The sequence below is a fragment of the Buteo buteo genome, chromosome 22, assembly GCF_964188355.1.
Source record: "Buteo buteo chromosome 22, bButBut1.hap1.1, whole genome shotgun sequence".
NCBI classification, from domain to species: Eukaryota; Metazoa; Chordata; class Aves; order Accipitriformes; family Accipitridae; genus Buteo; species Buteo buteo.
Window position 1 is genome coordinate 7498353 of NC_134192.1, and position 15260 is coordinate 7513612.

Genomic DNA, 15260 nt, shown 5'->3' on the forward strand with positions numbered 1-15260 from the left:
GGGAGTGCTGCCTCCATGGGAAGGGGCACGGGCAGCAACAGGCATCGCCACCGGAGCAGAGATCCCAGAGCACCGAGAAGTAAAAAACCGGGCCAGTGGCCACGGTGGGGTGGCTGCCGGGGAGTGCCACCAGCACCGCTCTGGGGCTCAGCACCGCAGGGAGGAGGTTGGGGGGGACACCCGAGAGGTGCCAGGGAGATTTTTGGCGAAGAACGGCCTGGAGCAGCAGGGCTGGCGGTGGGGTGGGAGCTGCTGGGGTGCCAAGGGGCTGGGGAAAGACGGGGAGCGGGCAGGGGAGACCCCAAACCAGCGAGGCTGCTGGTGAGTGCGGGGCGGGGGGGGGGGTGGTGCCCAACTCCGGGAACCTGCTGGAGATGGGGCCAGACCTCTCCCCCTCCCCTCCCCAAACCCACCCCCGGGGCACAACCACTCGGCCGGTTTCCAGCCGAACGGCACCAGCTACGCTCACGCCGCACCCCGTCACGCCGCGGGGAGGGGGGTAAGGCAGTCATTTTGGGAAAGAACGGGCACGTAGCCAGAGTCTTTCCCGGCGAGACCCGCAGGGACCGCCGCGGACCCTCCCCCCGCTTCGGTTCGGTCCGGTCCGGTCCGGTCCGGCCCCTCGGCTCCCGCCCCAACGCGCAGGCGCGGCGGAGCCGCTGCCGGGGCTCTGTCCGCCGCCGTGGCCCGGCGGGCTGCGGCGGGGAGCGGCGGCGGGAACATGCGGCAGTCCCTGACTCAGCAGCGCCCGGGCGGCGTCCCCCTGCCCGACTCCGTGGGTAAGTGTCGCGGGTGGGGTGAGGGGGGAGAGCCGCCGGCCACGGAGAGGATGCGCTACGGGCTGTACGCGCGGGGGGCCGGGGGCTGCGCGGCCATTTTGGGCGGTGGGTCCCCGCCGACCCCCGGGACGGACCTTCCCCCCGACCCCGGTCCCGCTCCCCTCTTGTCCTCCCCAGAGCCACCCCCCCCCCCCCGGGGGGTCGCGCCGCCGTGGTGTGGGGCTGCGGCAGAAGAACCCCCCCCCAAAAACACCTCAGCCCGCTCTCCCCCCCCCCCCCAGTGGGGTGGAGGCAGCCGCCGGCCCCACGCAGCCCCCGGGTGGCGCAGCATCCTTCTGCCCCGGGTGCCCGCTCCCCTCGCACCGCTCCTGCACTCTCCCTAATTAGGTCAGAGACTCCCTCGTACCGGCCGCTAATTGCAATTTCCCCAGCCATCCAAGCAGGAGGCGAGTCACCCAGACGCCTGCAGACACCCCCCCCCCCCCCCCCCACGTCCCGTGGACCTGCCAGCAGGGCCCTTAATTCGAGCTTAATTCGAGTGCGGTTTGGGTCACAGCTCGCACACGAATGCTTTTTTAGCAGAGAAGTGGCACAAAAGGAGAAGGGCTGGGAAGGAGAGCGGCTCGGTGCTGTTTGCCCCCCCCCCCCCGGTTCTCCTCGGGTGGAAGTTAAAGCTGGTTTCCTCGGATTACTTTGCATTTATTCTTCGCTTGGGGCTTTCCCCCCTCCCAGAGAACAAGATGGAGAAGTCGGTGCTGTTTCTGTGCCATCTTGTCTGTTTTCTTCCGATAATTGGGAAAAAACTTAAGTAAATCAGGGGCAGGACGAAGATACGTATTATTGCAAACTTCTAAAGTGATCTGGAAAAACCTGCTACCACCTTGTTTTTATAGTGGGCTTTTATATGGCAACCATAATAAGAAGATGCTTCTGAGGCTTAAAATAAAAATGATGTTTCTGAAGCCTGTCCACCTTCTGAGTGCCATTTTAGCAAACGAAATAGCCAGACTATAGGTAGCAGTAATTTCTTTACATCTTGCTCACAGAGTTAAGCACAGTGTTTCAAACCACCTTGTATACTCACATCGAGGTAAGCACTGCAAGTTTGGAGGTCTCTAATTTGGATAAATCACAGAGAAAAGGCTATTCCTGTCTCTTAAAAGCAGAGATAGCAAAGCTGTCGTAGCTCCACTTCTGTGTGTAAAGCTGTACCTCGCTCAGTAGCAAAGAGGAAAATGATCTAATGGGGAGTACTTTCAGCAAAAATTAATGTTGAGAGAGAGGATTTTGCCAGGGCAGCCCTTCAGCAGCTATCAGTGGAGATACTGAGTATGCGTCCATGTATGCTGAAGCCGCTGCAGGCATCCTTACAGAAATACAGAAACACTTTCTCAATATACACATAACAAAACGTGTTTTCAGAGAAAGAAAAATGGAATTAGTGTCCCAGTACAGAGCTGAAGTGGAGGTAATCACATTATCTCTTCAATTTCGCATCTCTCTATCCAGTATCAAGTTAAAGGATTATGGTTGGTTTTGTCAGGACTTGGAATAAAAGCATTTTTTTGTTTGGTTTTTTGGTTTGTTGTTTGTTTGTTTTAATCTTAGGAGGAATATTGAAACGCTTTCAGAAATTTTCCAGTTGGAAACCTTTCATTTCACTTCTGTATCGCATGTTGATGTGTGCCAGTTGCGAGCTGGGAAACAATGTAGAAATGTAAGAGTAGAAAACATGGTGGTTCTGAAACAAGTTCAGAATCCATAAACAATGTCTCAAGCTGCTGCTTTTAGACTGTTTTCCTGCAGAAATGCTATTATAGAATACTCTGGTTTTGAACAAAGGAGCACATTTTGCAGGTCTTTTCATTGTAACTTTTTGAAGCACCTGTGATGGAAATGCCGGAATACTGGTTTGTGTGGGTAAATGTCATGCTCGTGTACCCTAAATGTCACGCTCGTGTACCCACGACGCTCCCTCAGATGTGCTCTGCAGGGTGGTTTTGCATGGCACGCAAACATCTGCGCACCCACACAGCCTAACCATAAAGAGTTCAAACTGTGTAAGGAACATACGGCTGGTTTTACTTATCTTCTGCTCATTTACCAGCCAGACTGCAGCAGTAATCAGAAGTTTGGTAATCTACCATGTGTGTAAGCAAGACAGGTTCGTTCTTTCCCTCCTTTCAGAACTAACCAATGTAAGAAGTAGCAATTTTTTCTCCCGTTTCTAAAGTTTTGTTCAGCTAAACCTTTGGTCCCAGTACTTTGGAATTTTAAGACATTTATGTGACACTTGCATTTAAATGATTACATTGGAACTGGAGCATGGCACAAGCTCCCAGTATTTGGGAGGCAATACATACAGAATGGCTTGATATCTTGATGAATTTTGAACGCTTTAAAAGTCTAGATTTTACATTATTAACTTGTTTGGCAGACTTAGGAGAATAAAAATATTAACCCCAAATGCAACCTGCAGCAAACAGTTGGGTACCTTTATCTCCATCCTATAAAAAATGGCATGAAAAACTAAGGATCACTGATAAAAGATCCAGCCTGGATGTTAGGGTTCTCTAGCAGTTATTTAATTTTATTTTGTCTGAAATTAGTAACTGTAGCTATTCATTCCAGCTAAGGACTAACTGTTAAGGTCCTTGCTGTTAGAACCGGTGATGTCCCCGTGGTGTGGTCACAGCTGTGCTCCGGGACATGAGCAGGTTTGTTGGTAGAGCGCTTTCCTCCCAGAGACACTGGTCCGTCAAAAAGGATGCTGCTTTTCTTTATAAACCTCTTTTGCCTTTCATTTCCTTGTGTTGGGCTTTTAGGCCCCAAGTTCAGGATTTGTCTGTGATTTCAAGCTCCCCTGGTTGGTGTGGGTGAAATGACCCAGCCCCATGTCCGTGGCAGCCGTGCCAGCCCAGAGCATGGACCAGCATGGAGAGGGACCGCTCCTGCCAGCAGCACAGCTGGTGGGTCCGGTGGGAGTGGGTGTGGAGGAGCAGCGGGGAGCTGCTGTGCTTTTCCCTGGGGAGAGCTGTCCCTGCGGAGGAAGGAAGATAATTTGTACCAGTGTGTGTCCGTATGGCTTCATCGGTGTAGCTGGTAGGGTGAAAAGATCTCTCTAGCTGTGCTGCAAGTATGTGCAGACCCTCAAGAAGGGCCTGTGGGCACCTGGGGTGTACATCTTCAAGACAGAAAGGTGCCCAGTGAGGCCTGGTGTGCTCCTCTCTCTGGAAAATTTGGACAAGGAGGTTGTGCTTGGCTTGGCTGAGTCTTTCCTCCCAGCCTTTCTGCAGGTGTTTTGTCTTGCCATGTACAGGCTGTCAGAGAGCCCCTGAACACCTCAGATGTTCAAACCAACGTGGTTTGCTTTAGCGAATACACTCAGTGATGGTGGAAGCAGCTCCTTGCTCTTGGGACATGTCCCTGCCCTTCTCTGAAACACTCCGAGAAGTGCAGGTAGCATGCACGTCACTCGGGAGCCACTGGGGTGGGAATTACCTTTGCCTGCTCCCGGCGTGCATTGGAGAGCCCCAGGCTGCGGGGATGGGATTCAGGGTGGCCCCAGCAGCCCCCAGGGAGGGTGGCAGGGGACCATTACGGTCCATTATGCTACCAGCCGCTCTCGCAGGTGCTGGGTTATGTCTACATAATGTATGAAATATAATCAAAAGGATTGTTCCACAAAGTGATGTAAAGATGGCAGAGCACAGGCTGAACAAACACGCCTGAAGATGTTGCTGAGCGTAACATCGCAGCCAGCTTTCCTTTTGGCTGATGGAATCACTATTTTATATTTATGCTCATTTGGGAGATCTATAAATATATAAAAGAAAAAAAAACATAATCAGGCAGCTGTAGATGAGTTTTACTAATCCACAAATTCATTATTCAGGCATCTAAAAATACCTGGTCCTTGCTGAAAGTAGAGGATGATACTACAGGAGGAGGAGAAGTGGCTGTTACTGGTGATGTCTCATTTACATAGAAAATTGTGCATGCCTTATGGTATGATTGCAGCCAAGGTTTCCCCCCTCAAAACAAGTGGCATACAGTGTGGTTATTTAGCTTGATGTAAGTAGACAGATCAGAAAATACATAAATGCCTAATGGTAATATTTCTCATTAGCTCAATTGCCCCAGGGCAGAGGGCCTGGGAGCCTCCAACGTATCCAAATGAGCTTTGCAAAGTTACAGTTCTTAAGGCTCTTTTCATCTGCGTCAGAGCAATGATAAGTAAATGTGAATTCAGATGCCCTAGTAATGCTTGATAAAGCATGTTAGCGAAGGTGAAAAGTGACAGCCAAACCCAAAAATATTCTCAAGTTAGAAGAAAATTCACCACGATGTCGTTGGCGGTGGGAGGAGAAATTTGCGGTACCGTGACTGTCCCCATATGGAATCAGCAAATTCTGTTGTGTATGTGTGTTTTTAGGGTCGTTCAATAGAAGAAAAAGAAATTCCCTCTACGTAACTGTGACTCTCCTCATTGTGTCAGTATTAATTCTAACGGTGGGCCTAGCTGCTACAACAAGAACCCAAAATGTGACTGTTGGAGGTTATTACCCAGGGGTTATTGTAAGTATAGAACTCCTAGGTAGGTCTAGAAAACTTATTGCCTACAAAGTCCCTTGTAATGCTGCAATGTTATAAAGGGTGATCTTGTCCTGAATATTATGCTCAGCTACTTCATTGCCATTTGATTTATTTGTTTTATTATTATTTTGCACCTGCTGCTCATTCCCATGCAAAAATCCCGTCCAAGTGGCAGCTTCCTGTGAGCTTAGGTAATAACATGCTTTCGAGCTGACAGTGAGACAGATAAATAGATCTTATGTCAGTCAAAGCAACCTTAGAACTTCTTTGTTTGCATACATCACATTAACCCCGGGCAGAAGTAAGGCAAAGAAGGACCATAGGTGCCAAGAACTATTGAGAGACCAGGTCTTGAAATACTGTTCACGTGAACTTGTGGTCATAAAGTTCACTTGCAGAAGTGTTTTAACGATTCGGAGTCCTTGAATGAGGAGAAACACATTAGCAATAGCTGTGGCAGCTTGCCAGGGGAGCTTGCACATCAAAGCAGTTAGCACATCCATTTCTTCTTTTTTGTTATCAACAGATGAAAATGGGAAAGGACAATCTTGTAGCTTCAAATGGCTTAATTTAGAGAAGACCGCTGGTGTCTAGCCTTCTTGCCAGTAGATGTATAACCTCCTGCAGAAGCATAAGGGGCAAGTACATCATGCCCCTCCTGGCATGAGCAGAGGTCTAACACAAGCTGGAAGGCAAGTCCTGGTCTGTTCCTGTGCATGTCTGAGACATGCTCAAAAAGAAGCACAAAAAGGACTGAGCTGCAGCCAAATTAGGTGTCTTAGCAGGTGGAGTGTAACTGCAGGCCCCCAGCAAGAGGCTGCTGGTGTAACAGCTGTGGAGTGCTGGGTGCTTAGGTTTGGAGCCTCCAAGTTGGAGGCTTAAAGCCAGTCCAGACAACTAGGTGGAGACTCGTTCTTGTCTTATTGCAGTTTGATTTATTTGCCACACATTGCTGGTGTCAGGGATGTGTATACTTCTCTGTGGACAAGCTCTTCTGTCACTGAAGAAAGCCTCTTTACAGCCGTTAGTGTGGAACATCGTTACAGACCGTGTTGGGCCCCTTCAGTTTAGCATTGGTTTTCTGGCTTTGTCCCAGTAATTCCTGCATTTAGGCCTGATCTTTTTTAAAGAGAAGTATAGAAGGGAAGGTGTTGAGAGAGGTGACAGGTTGGCTTCAAACTCTCCGCACTTAGCCTACGCTCTGTCAGCCTGAGTTGAACCTCGTGCTTCAAAGCAGGTCCTGCAGACTGATGCAGATGGGTAGAGGCTGTTGTTCACGTCCCCTTGCCATCTCCCATGCTATTTATGCTCCGGGAACGTCAGCATCGCTTACGCTTTTCTAAGACTCAGTCTACTCAAGGAATTAATGAATTCCTGGGCTTGGGAAGGGCATTGAGTTACATTATGCAAAGGCACCCTGACAGTTTGTGTTTGTCACCAAATTCCCCCCCTCGGTTAGTTCATTGTGCAGATATGTGTGATGACCTCGCCTGTCTCCCTGCACAGGAAAACATTTCAGTGTGCTGCTGGATGCTTCAGCAGGTGCTTAAAATAGCTGATGTTTCGTAACAAGCTGGGATTTCTCCCTTTACTGTGGAGAAAGGGCTTGCTGTGGTGCGTGAGTGCTCAGTGAGTTGCCCCCGAGCAGGTGGCTTCCACAGCCCTGAAGAAGCAGCTCCTTGCAGGTCTTGTCATCCAGAACTTCACACGGATGTTAGGCCTGCGTGCATCTCCATCAGGGATTTCTGTGTACCGTTGGTGGTGCACCACCATTAGTCATACCCTGAGTACCCTGCATTGGTAAGGAAAAGACGGAGCCAGAAGCCTCTTTGTGTGCTGGGTGACTTCGCCGTGTGTGGACCAGATCGATAGATGGGATCATCTCATGGGACATCAGATGTCTCATTGCTGCCATGCCTAATGCACCGTTCTTTCCTCCTTTAACTTGTGTGTCTTGGGCAAACACCTCTTGTGCAAGGAGGAAACATGCAAAGAAGTGGCTGTCTGATGTGGGGGATTATATTCCCAGGCCTCTGCTCCTGAGGAAGGACAGCACCAGGAGCTGGAGACCTTCCATGCATCAGTGGGATTTTGTTTGGTTGGGGTTTTGGCGGGCTTGTTGTTTTGTTGTTTGGGGTTTTTTTCCCCCAAACGGTGCAATTCCTCATTGACACAACCGGAGGAGCTGCAGCAGAGGGTGCAGTGACATGTCCTGTAGCCAGGCAGCCTTCACCCTCTTCTGTGACCACTGACACCTCCGCGACTACATCTGTGAACACCCTGGCTCTGCCTCTGTAGGAAATATTCTCACCTGTGGCTGGATGACTGACCTGAGCCCAGGAACCCCAGCGTGTAACAGCGATGCTCAGCAGACAAGAGTAACGATCGGGTGCAGAGAGCGAGCACTCTTATGGAAGTGAGGCTCTGTGAGATATGTGTGTTGTCTCCAAGTTATACCAGCTTCCAGCATCTATGTAAAGGACTGACCTTTCTCAGGCTTTGACTGGCAAACCTCTTCTGTAATGGTTCCTTGTCAAGCATTTTGTCCTGGAGCTTTACTCTGGAAAAGCATGTTCATTTTTTGTCCTGTCCTCCTTTCAGACAGACATCTCAGGGGATCATATCTACCAGCAAATAAGTGATGCAGTTGATGCAGATTACTAAGATCTCTTTGTCCCATCTGTAGAAGAACGAGTGGTTTTCCCATTAATGTAATGAGAATTCCCATTAATTAATGAGAATCTACTGATTTATTTGGTCTTCACCTGTTGGATGTACAGACTTGCTCTAATTTCTTCTTTTTTAATTATCTTAAGTATTTCACCTTCTAGTTTGAAGCTGCTCTGGAACACCACATGGACATTCCTCTCAAACATGCTGGATCACGCTCAAAGAGCACAAAACATTTTTCTTGAGCATTTATTTGCCTTAGGTGTGTGTTGCCACCCAACTTCCTTGCTGCTAAACATCACCAGACTGGAAATAATGCCTGGATCTCCCAGGTTTGGGGCTTGGAATTGAGCTGTAAAACTCCTGTTACCTGGGGAAGGTAGGGGTTGTTGCCCAAGCCGAGCAAAATAATAAGCCCAGAAGCACTGGCAGATCAGCGTGGGGCAGTTCAGTGCCCCTGGCTCTCTGCCCTGCCTGCCTGCTGCCCCAGTGTTCAGCACCACCTGGCTTCATTGCTGTGCTTCCCACCATGGTAGTTTGTCCCTGATGTGGGGACAAGGGTCTCCGAGAGCCCAGAGTGCAAGGCAGGTAGCCGGGAAGCAGCAGCCTGATCGGCTGCTCCGCTTTAATCCCTGCCGTTTGAGCCAGCAGCCCTCGCTGCCCGCGGCACTGCACCAAATGTTACTGGGTTTAAGCAGAGCGGGGGAAGATTTAAGCCCAACTTCTCATCACGTTTGTGTCTGCTAATCTCTGCACGTGCCTCTACTTGTTAGTATCGGATTTATTAAGCCTTTGTTTTCTATTCCTGGATCTTAAAATATCGATTCCAGGTTAGTTGACTCATTCTTGAATCACTGCAGCTTGTCTCATGCCTTATTCTGCTTCCTGAGGAGCCGGCCAGTTATTTGGCATTCTCACCCAGATCTTCACTGCCCCCCTAGTCTATTGACTGGATTTGTACCTGCTTAATAGGACCAGTCCAACTGTAGCACTCTTCTGGCATTTCTCGTTTTGCCAACCCATAGAAGTGGAGTTGGATATGCTCTCCACCGATCAAAGACCTTTCTCGGTGTGACACAGAAGTACTTCTGCATCTCCCCCCATAGTCTGTGGTTCCTGGCTGAAGTTCCTGTTTCTGGCCTGGCTGAGGTGTGCTCTGTCCTAGAAACTTCTATTTAGTGTAGCAAAATAGCTTAAGGCTATGGAGAAAGGAGGTGGGAAATTGCACTCCTGGCTGACTTCGCTGAGCTGGAATAAGAACAGTGTTGTCAGTTATGGCAGCAAGAAAAGATGCTTTTGCTGGAGTAGCTTATTCTGTTGGCTGGGCTGGCGTGAGCTCTTCTGGTAGAAGACCCTCGTTGATGCATCCTTACCCCTGGAAATGAGGGAGGAGTAGAAGGCGGCAGAAAACTGCTAAATCTTCCCGAGTATAATTCTCCCTTATTTCATACTTCACATCAGGAAACTCTCTGAGTTGAAAACTTAGGTGATTGCTCACACCCTTGGTGAGGTTACAAAAGCCTGGTCCTGCAGATGCTAGTGGTGTGGTCCTGCTAGGTTTGCATCTGGAGGCTCCTGTAGTGTTTGTAGGGTTGTTCCAAGACAGCAATGCATATCCTCATCCACCAGCCATTTCTCAGCATCACTGGGGAGGGAATTCAGAGCTCATCCTTTTGGTTTCTACACACGCTTTTACTGTCATATAAGGGATACACTTGTTAGCTCCTGCTAGTGAGAGACTCCACTGATTCCTTGCTGAAGGAAGAGTGCTCACACATCCGCAGTATGTTCTTTTGCTGCTTCTGGATTTAATTGTGTTCTGTCTGTATGTGAAGTATGTTGGATATCATCCTGATCTAAATGCTAACAATATGTTGTTTTTCAGCTTGGTTTTGGGTCGTTTCTTGGAATAATTGGATCAAACTTGATAGAAAACAAAAGGCAAATGGTAAGTTCATTATAAAAACTTTTTTTAAAAAATGACAGTAACTCAAATTTTGTATGTAAAGAGTATTAGTGTTTTTCCTGACTCTTCCAGGGTAGTGTTGCATACCTCTTGAGAACTAGAGATGGTTTCTGACAGCCCAGGAGAACAAGGCTGCTAACCCTGATATTTTTAAATAAAAAAAAAAAAAAAAAAAAAGCACACTCAAGGAAGCACAAAGTGACTATACACAGTCTCATTGAACTCAGTGGGAATTTTTTAATGGGCTTGAAATTGAGCGTTTGGAGTTTCAGGATAGTCAGTGCTTCACAGACTCATGCCCAGCGCTTTTTCGGTTGAGCTGTCACAGTATGTGATACATACTATGGTAAATAACACAAACATAGTACATTTATTTTAAATCTCTTAAAATAAATTCTTAGAGGCTTGGGGCTCTGCAAAAATTGCTGTTGGCCACTTTCTATTCTAAGCAAAGGATAGAGAAGATCAAGCAGGTGGTGTAACAGCCAGCCCGGAGACTGGAGGTGAAAGCCCTTAGAGGGCCCAGCAGAAAGTCCTTCCCGGGGACAGGAGTGCTCAGAGCTTTCAGCTCTAGATACATCTAGAGAATAAGTCACTAGAGATACCAACATGACAAAAAGCATGAAGACTGGTGTAATTGAAACGCAACCAACTTCTCCAGTGTTGCCGATTAGCATGCATGTTGCTGGTCCTCATTTCCAAACACCTCTTCAAGTAGGAAGGAAAACCAAGAAACTTTGCATGCTGTAAAGCAGCGGCTGGGGACCTGAGAAGCACAGAAGACGCTGGCTGGACCAGATGCGTGGACCACAGCGCTCTCTGGTTCCCTTCTTGTGCTGCAAGGAGGCTTCTGTGTGCTGGGGCTGGGTGGCCGCTGTCGGCAGGTCTCTGGTGTCCCATCCCATGGGAGCAACGTTCAGAAGAGAGCAGGTGGGCAGTGAACATGCAGATAGCACAAACCAGATGAGACCAGCGCTGCTGATAAGACGTGATCACAACTGAGCTTGTGTTGGGGTAGGAGGGAGGGGTCTCTCTGTGCAGTGGGGACAGAGCTGGCCCAGATTACTCCCTTTGGCAAGCACAGGAGACTTGTGTGGGCTTGGCTGGGTCTTTCATGGCCTGTAAACATGCCTTGGAGATGCTGTTTCACAAACTTCAGCCTGTGCGTGAAGGTAGGGGCTGTAGTGCTTGGAGGTGTCAGTAACAGGGCTTAGGTTGGGGGGAATTCTTTTGGGAGAATTTGGCAAAAGGTGTGGGTAGAGAGAGATCAAAAGAAGTTGGTATCTGATGCGGTCCTGGCAGGCTGTCCAGCTCAATCTTTCCTAGCCTGTTTTCTCTGTTTGCTGTGTGAGGCTGGCTAAAGGCAGCACGTGGGGTGGTGTAGTCCAGCTCCTGGAGTGCCCTGCGGACATGCCGGCCTCCTGCCTCCGCTTGGCTCTCCCGGGAGAGCGGCTGCAATCCACCTCCCCCGTGGTTGCCCCATGCTCTGGCAGCGAGATCCCTCCAGCCTTCCTCGTAGGAGGTTGCAGAGGGCCAAGGGGGGATCGTGGCGTCCCTGCAGCCTGGGCCGCTGGCCCAGCGCTGCTGCCTGTTTTTGTAGGGATGGAGCTGCCTCTGCAGGGGGAATCAGGGGTCAGATTAGCAGGGTGTGCTGCTGACCAAGGCTAAGGCATGTTTGCCAAGCTGCAGAGGGAGCTGGGAGAAATTCCTGCTTGTCCTAATTCAGAGGCTGGGCTGGGCTGCCTTGCCCTTTGCTTTGCAAATAGCGTGTTCCCTGCAGAGCAGGAGGGAGAGAGTGAGGCAGACGCTGTAGGAGAGGAGAACTGCCTTTCCCACAGTCAGACAGGGTGCAGGGGAGGTGGGTTTCCCAGTGGATATTTTTTGTTGTTTTCACCCTGGCTCTGCAAGAGCAACATGTCCTGTTCTTTCTGTCCTAGCAGGGTTTCCAAGCCTCTTGCTCATCATGTATTAGCAGCATGTCAGAGTCTGGTTGAGCAATGGCCATGTTATGCCAGTCCTGCGTTTGTCACAGGAGTGCTCATGAGTGACAGTGTGGCTCTGACTTGACTTGTTTGTTTATTCTGAAGAGCCCTGGGTAGCCTGTGTTCATTCTTTTCATCTCTCTATCATTTTGTGTCCTAAAAGGCACGCATGACCCAGCTTTGCAGGGATTGCGTCACTGGTTGGCAGCTAGCATGTCTCTGCTCTGACCGCAGAGAGGACATGCAGTAGCTGTCATTTATTGTCCCCGTGCTTTAGTCACATCCCCTCCTTGCCCAGGAGCACTTTACGGTGGCAGCTTTGTCCATTACATGTTTCCATAATACCACTGGCAGTGCAGGATTTTTTGTTGTTATCTTCTGTGAACTTCCCTAGTTTGCTAAAAGGCAGTCTTGGTGTTGCTTGTTACGCCGTTGCTCCTCAGTGACGGCAGGAAGAGCTAAAAGCAACTTCTGCTGCCGTGTTCTTGTGTGTGTTTCTGCCCATAAGGTGGCTGGGGAGCACGAGGAGTCGATCACGCCAGGGTGGCTGACGGGGAGAGCTAACCTGAAAGCAGCACTCCTCACTTCTCTCCAGCCTGCCGACAGGAATAGACCTCTCTTGTTTTTCCCACCCGAGCGTATTGGCTTTCATGACGCAGGTCTGCGCTTCCCACTTGTCAAAGTAAGGGAGAGCTTTCGTCCCCCCGGGGAGGGCCAGCTGCCCGGCGGCACTGCCCGCCCGCCTGCCAGCATCGCCCGCCTGCCAGCGCCGCAGGCAGCTCTGACTTACACCCGAGCTGCCCGCTCAGCAGTTTTCAAGTGAGGAGTCAGCATTTGACGTGCCTTCGTGAGAGTCGGCCGTGCCGTGGAAAAGTAATAACCAACAGCTTCACAGCCCATGTGTTGCTGGACTGTGGCCTGAAGGGAACCTCAGCCCGGGACACTTCTGCTTCGTGGTTCCTGCACTATCTGAACCCAGTTTGTCCTTTCGTGTCCAAACGCTACTCCGTGTGGCTGACTTTGGCAGGAGTTAGATGAGTGAAGACCAGTTACTGATATCACACAGCTCTTGAGAGGGACTTCTGCTTGCTACAGTAACAGTATTGTCAACACCAAATCAAAAATCTTATTGGAAATTCATAAGGTTTGTTGAAAACCGTGGGATTTTTTAAATGAATTTGTATGGTTTTATTTGCTGTTTGATTTTCTTTATCATAAATTCTCGGTGTTTGGTTTTCAGGCTTTTCTTTCTCCAACTGAGAGAAACTGTGTGTAAATAAAGTGAACAAATCAATTTCTAACACCAGTTCCTTATATCCTAGTAGGGCTGTTATGAAAGTATCATCATTAACCTTGTATTATTTTAAAAAACTATATTAGCAGCTCCTATCTGCAAGCAGGGGTGACCGACAAATACCCTAATTGTATATATTTAGTGTTTGGCTCACTTCCCATCTCCAAGGGTCATGCTATTTAGGGAGAATATCCTCCTGCATGTATGTATGAAACAAAGGGCACTACAGAGAAAAACTAAACTCTTTATGAAATAACCTAAGCCATAAAACCCATTTCTTCCACCGAGACTGTAAGAAGCCATGCTTTCTCCCCTTATGTGGTTTCACTGGTTGTGGTAGTGAAACAGTGTGACTGCTGTAACGGACAGTGCAAGTTGTGATCCAGATGTGGAGATGGTGTGGGTCTGAGTGGGGAGGACATGCTGGTGTTTCCAGCTGACAGAAACAGGATCCCAGCATAGGACCTGATCCTGGAAAACTTGTCACCTGCTGCCATCTGCAAGTACTTTGTGGCACAGCATCTAATATTTCAGTAACAGCTTGTTTGTATGGTCATTGGGTTAATTTCACAGTCTGCTCTGTCTACTGCTGCGGTAGGACAGTGTACGTCTTGAATACTTGCCTCATCTAGAAAACCATTTTATTTTCTCTCATTTTGAAGCTAACTGAAGTAAGTAATTGTACAGGGACCATTTCAACTGTCCAAAGTGAGCCCTCCTGCATCTCCAGTCCTTGCTCAAGCTGACCTGGTCTGCATGTGGATGTTGCTGGAGGAAGGTCTGTTTTCACTGAAGGAGGTTTAGGTAAAAACAGTGTGATTAACCTAAAAATCCTGACATACTTTAAAAATAGGATCCTTCTGGCTTGTGTTTGTCAAGGGGTTTCGCTTGTCTTTCTGAGAACTGGATCTTGGTGCAGTGGCAGGAACCAAGGTTTTCAAGCAAACTTAGCACCTGGAGCTTTAAAACATACATCCCCATGCCAGGAGACCCAAGATATCTGTCGGTGTTGGCCAAGCTGTTACATTTGTGTTTGTGCTATTAGCGATTTTTACTATTGCTCAAAGCTCCCAATGACCAGAGTCACCTTTGTACTTGTGGGGAAGCAGGTTTTTAACAGCTGCCAGCGACCAACACTTGAAGGCTGTGATCGCTGGAGTGGAAAACCACTAGGGAAAAACCCAATAAAGCTTTCAGTTCTTTAAATGGAAATACTGCTGCTTCCCAAGCTATGACTTTGTGAACCTGTCTGTTTGAATGCCGTGCTTGCCCTTCCTCCGCGGCCCTGTTGATATCGCCGATGTGCTTTGGCGAGGGGGATTGGGGTCGGTGCTGGGAGCTCTGTGTGTGATGAACTGGTCTGGAGCCCGCTGGCAGTGGCTGAGCTGCTGCTCGGGAGCAAAGAGACGGGTCATGTCAGCACTCCTGCGTGGTTCCCCCAGCTGAGCACTGGTACTTTGGCAGAGATGGCGTTTGAAGTGGTGTAGCGGGAGTAGAGACTTTGTTTCTCATACCTGGGTTGGGGTTTGAGTATTTCGGGTTTACCTTCTGAATGCTTTCACCCTGACTTTAACAATGGGCAGGATGGGGCCAGTGGAAGAGGACCAGACCTGTCTGACTTTCTTCCTTGAGCTGAAGGTGGAGATCTCTCTCCTTGCAGCTCCGAGGCGGGATGAGGACCTGTGGGCTGCGTTCCCCACAACCCAGCACTGAGGAGCCCAGTCAGGCTGCCGTGAGGGTGTACAACACCAGTGGCGTGGGCTGGTCACCTGTCTCCTGGTCTCATGGCTTTGTGTTTATGCTTGCATGAAAGCGTTGTTTCCTGAAGGCGTAGTCCTACCAGAGAGGTTTCCATACAGCAGTCTTCTGTGTCCTTACAGCCTGGGAAGCGTTCACAAGGAGCAGCTCCCCACAGCACTCCAGGATGGGGAGAGAAGAAATCCACTTCTTTCTCTCCAGGGAAGAGTTAAGGA

General features: G+C 49.3%; 1 protein-coding gene across 2 annotated transcripts in view; it reads left to right on the top strand.

Moving 5' to 3' along the window:
- The first annotated feature begins 473 nt into the window (after positions 1 to 473).
- The window catches only part of TMEM255A (transmembrane protein 255A), a 30293-nt gene continuing 15506 nt past the window's right edge, over positions 474 to 15260 (top strand). The window contains exons 1-3 of one of the 2 annotated variants that reach the window (XM_075054220.1): positions 474 to 779; positions 5215 to 5357; positions 9931 to 9993. In XM_075054220.1, the coding sequence (XP_074910321.1) occupies positions 722 to 779; positions 5215 to 5357; positions 9931 to 9993 (264 nt within the window). In that variant the 5' untranslated portion in view covers positions 474 to 721. The remainder of the gene's footprint in view (positions 780 to 5214; positions 5358 to 9930; positions 9994 to 15260) is intronic. The other variant, XM_075054219.1, reaches the window with a different exon arrangement.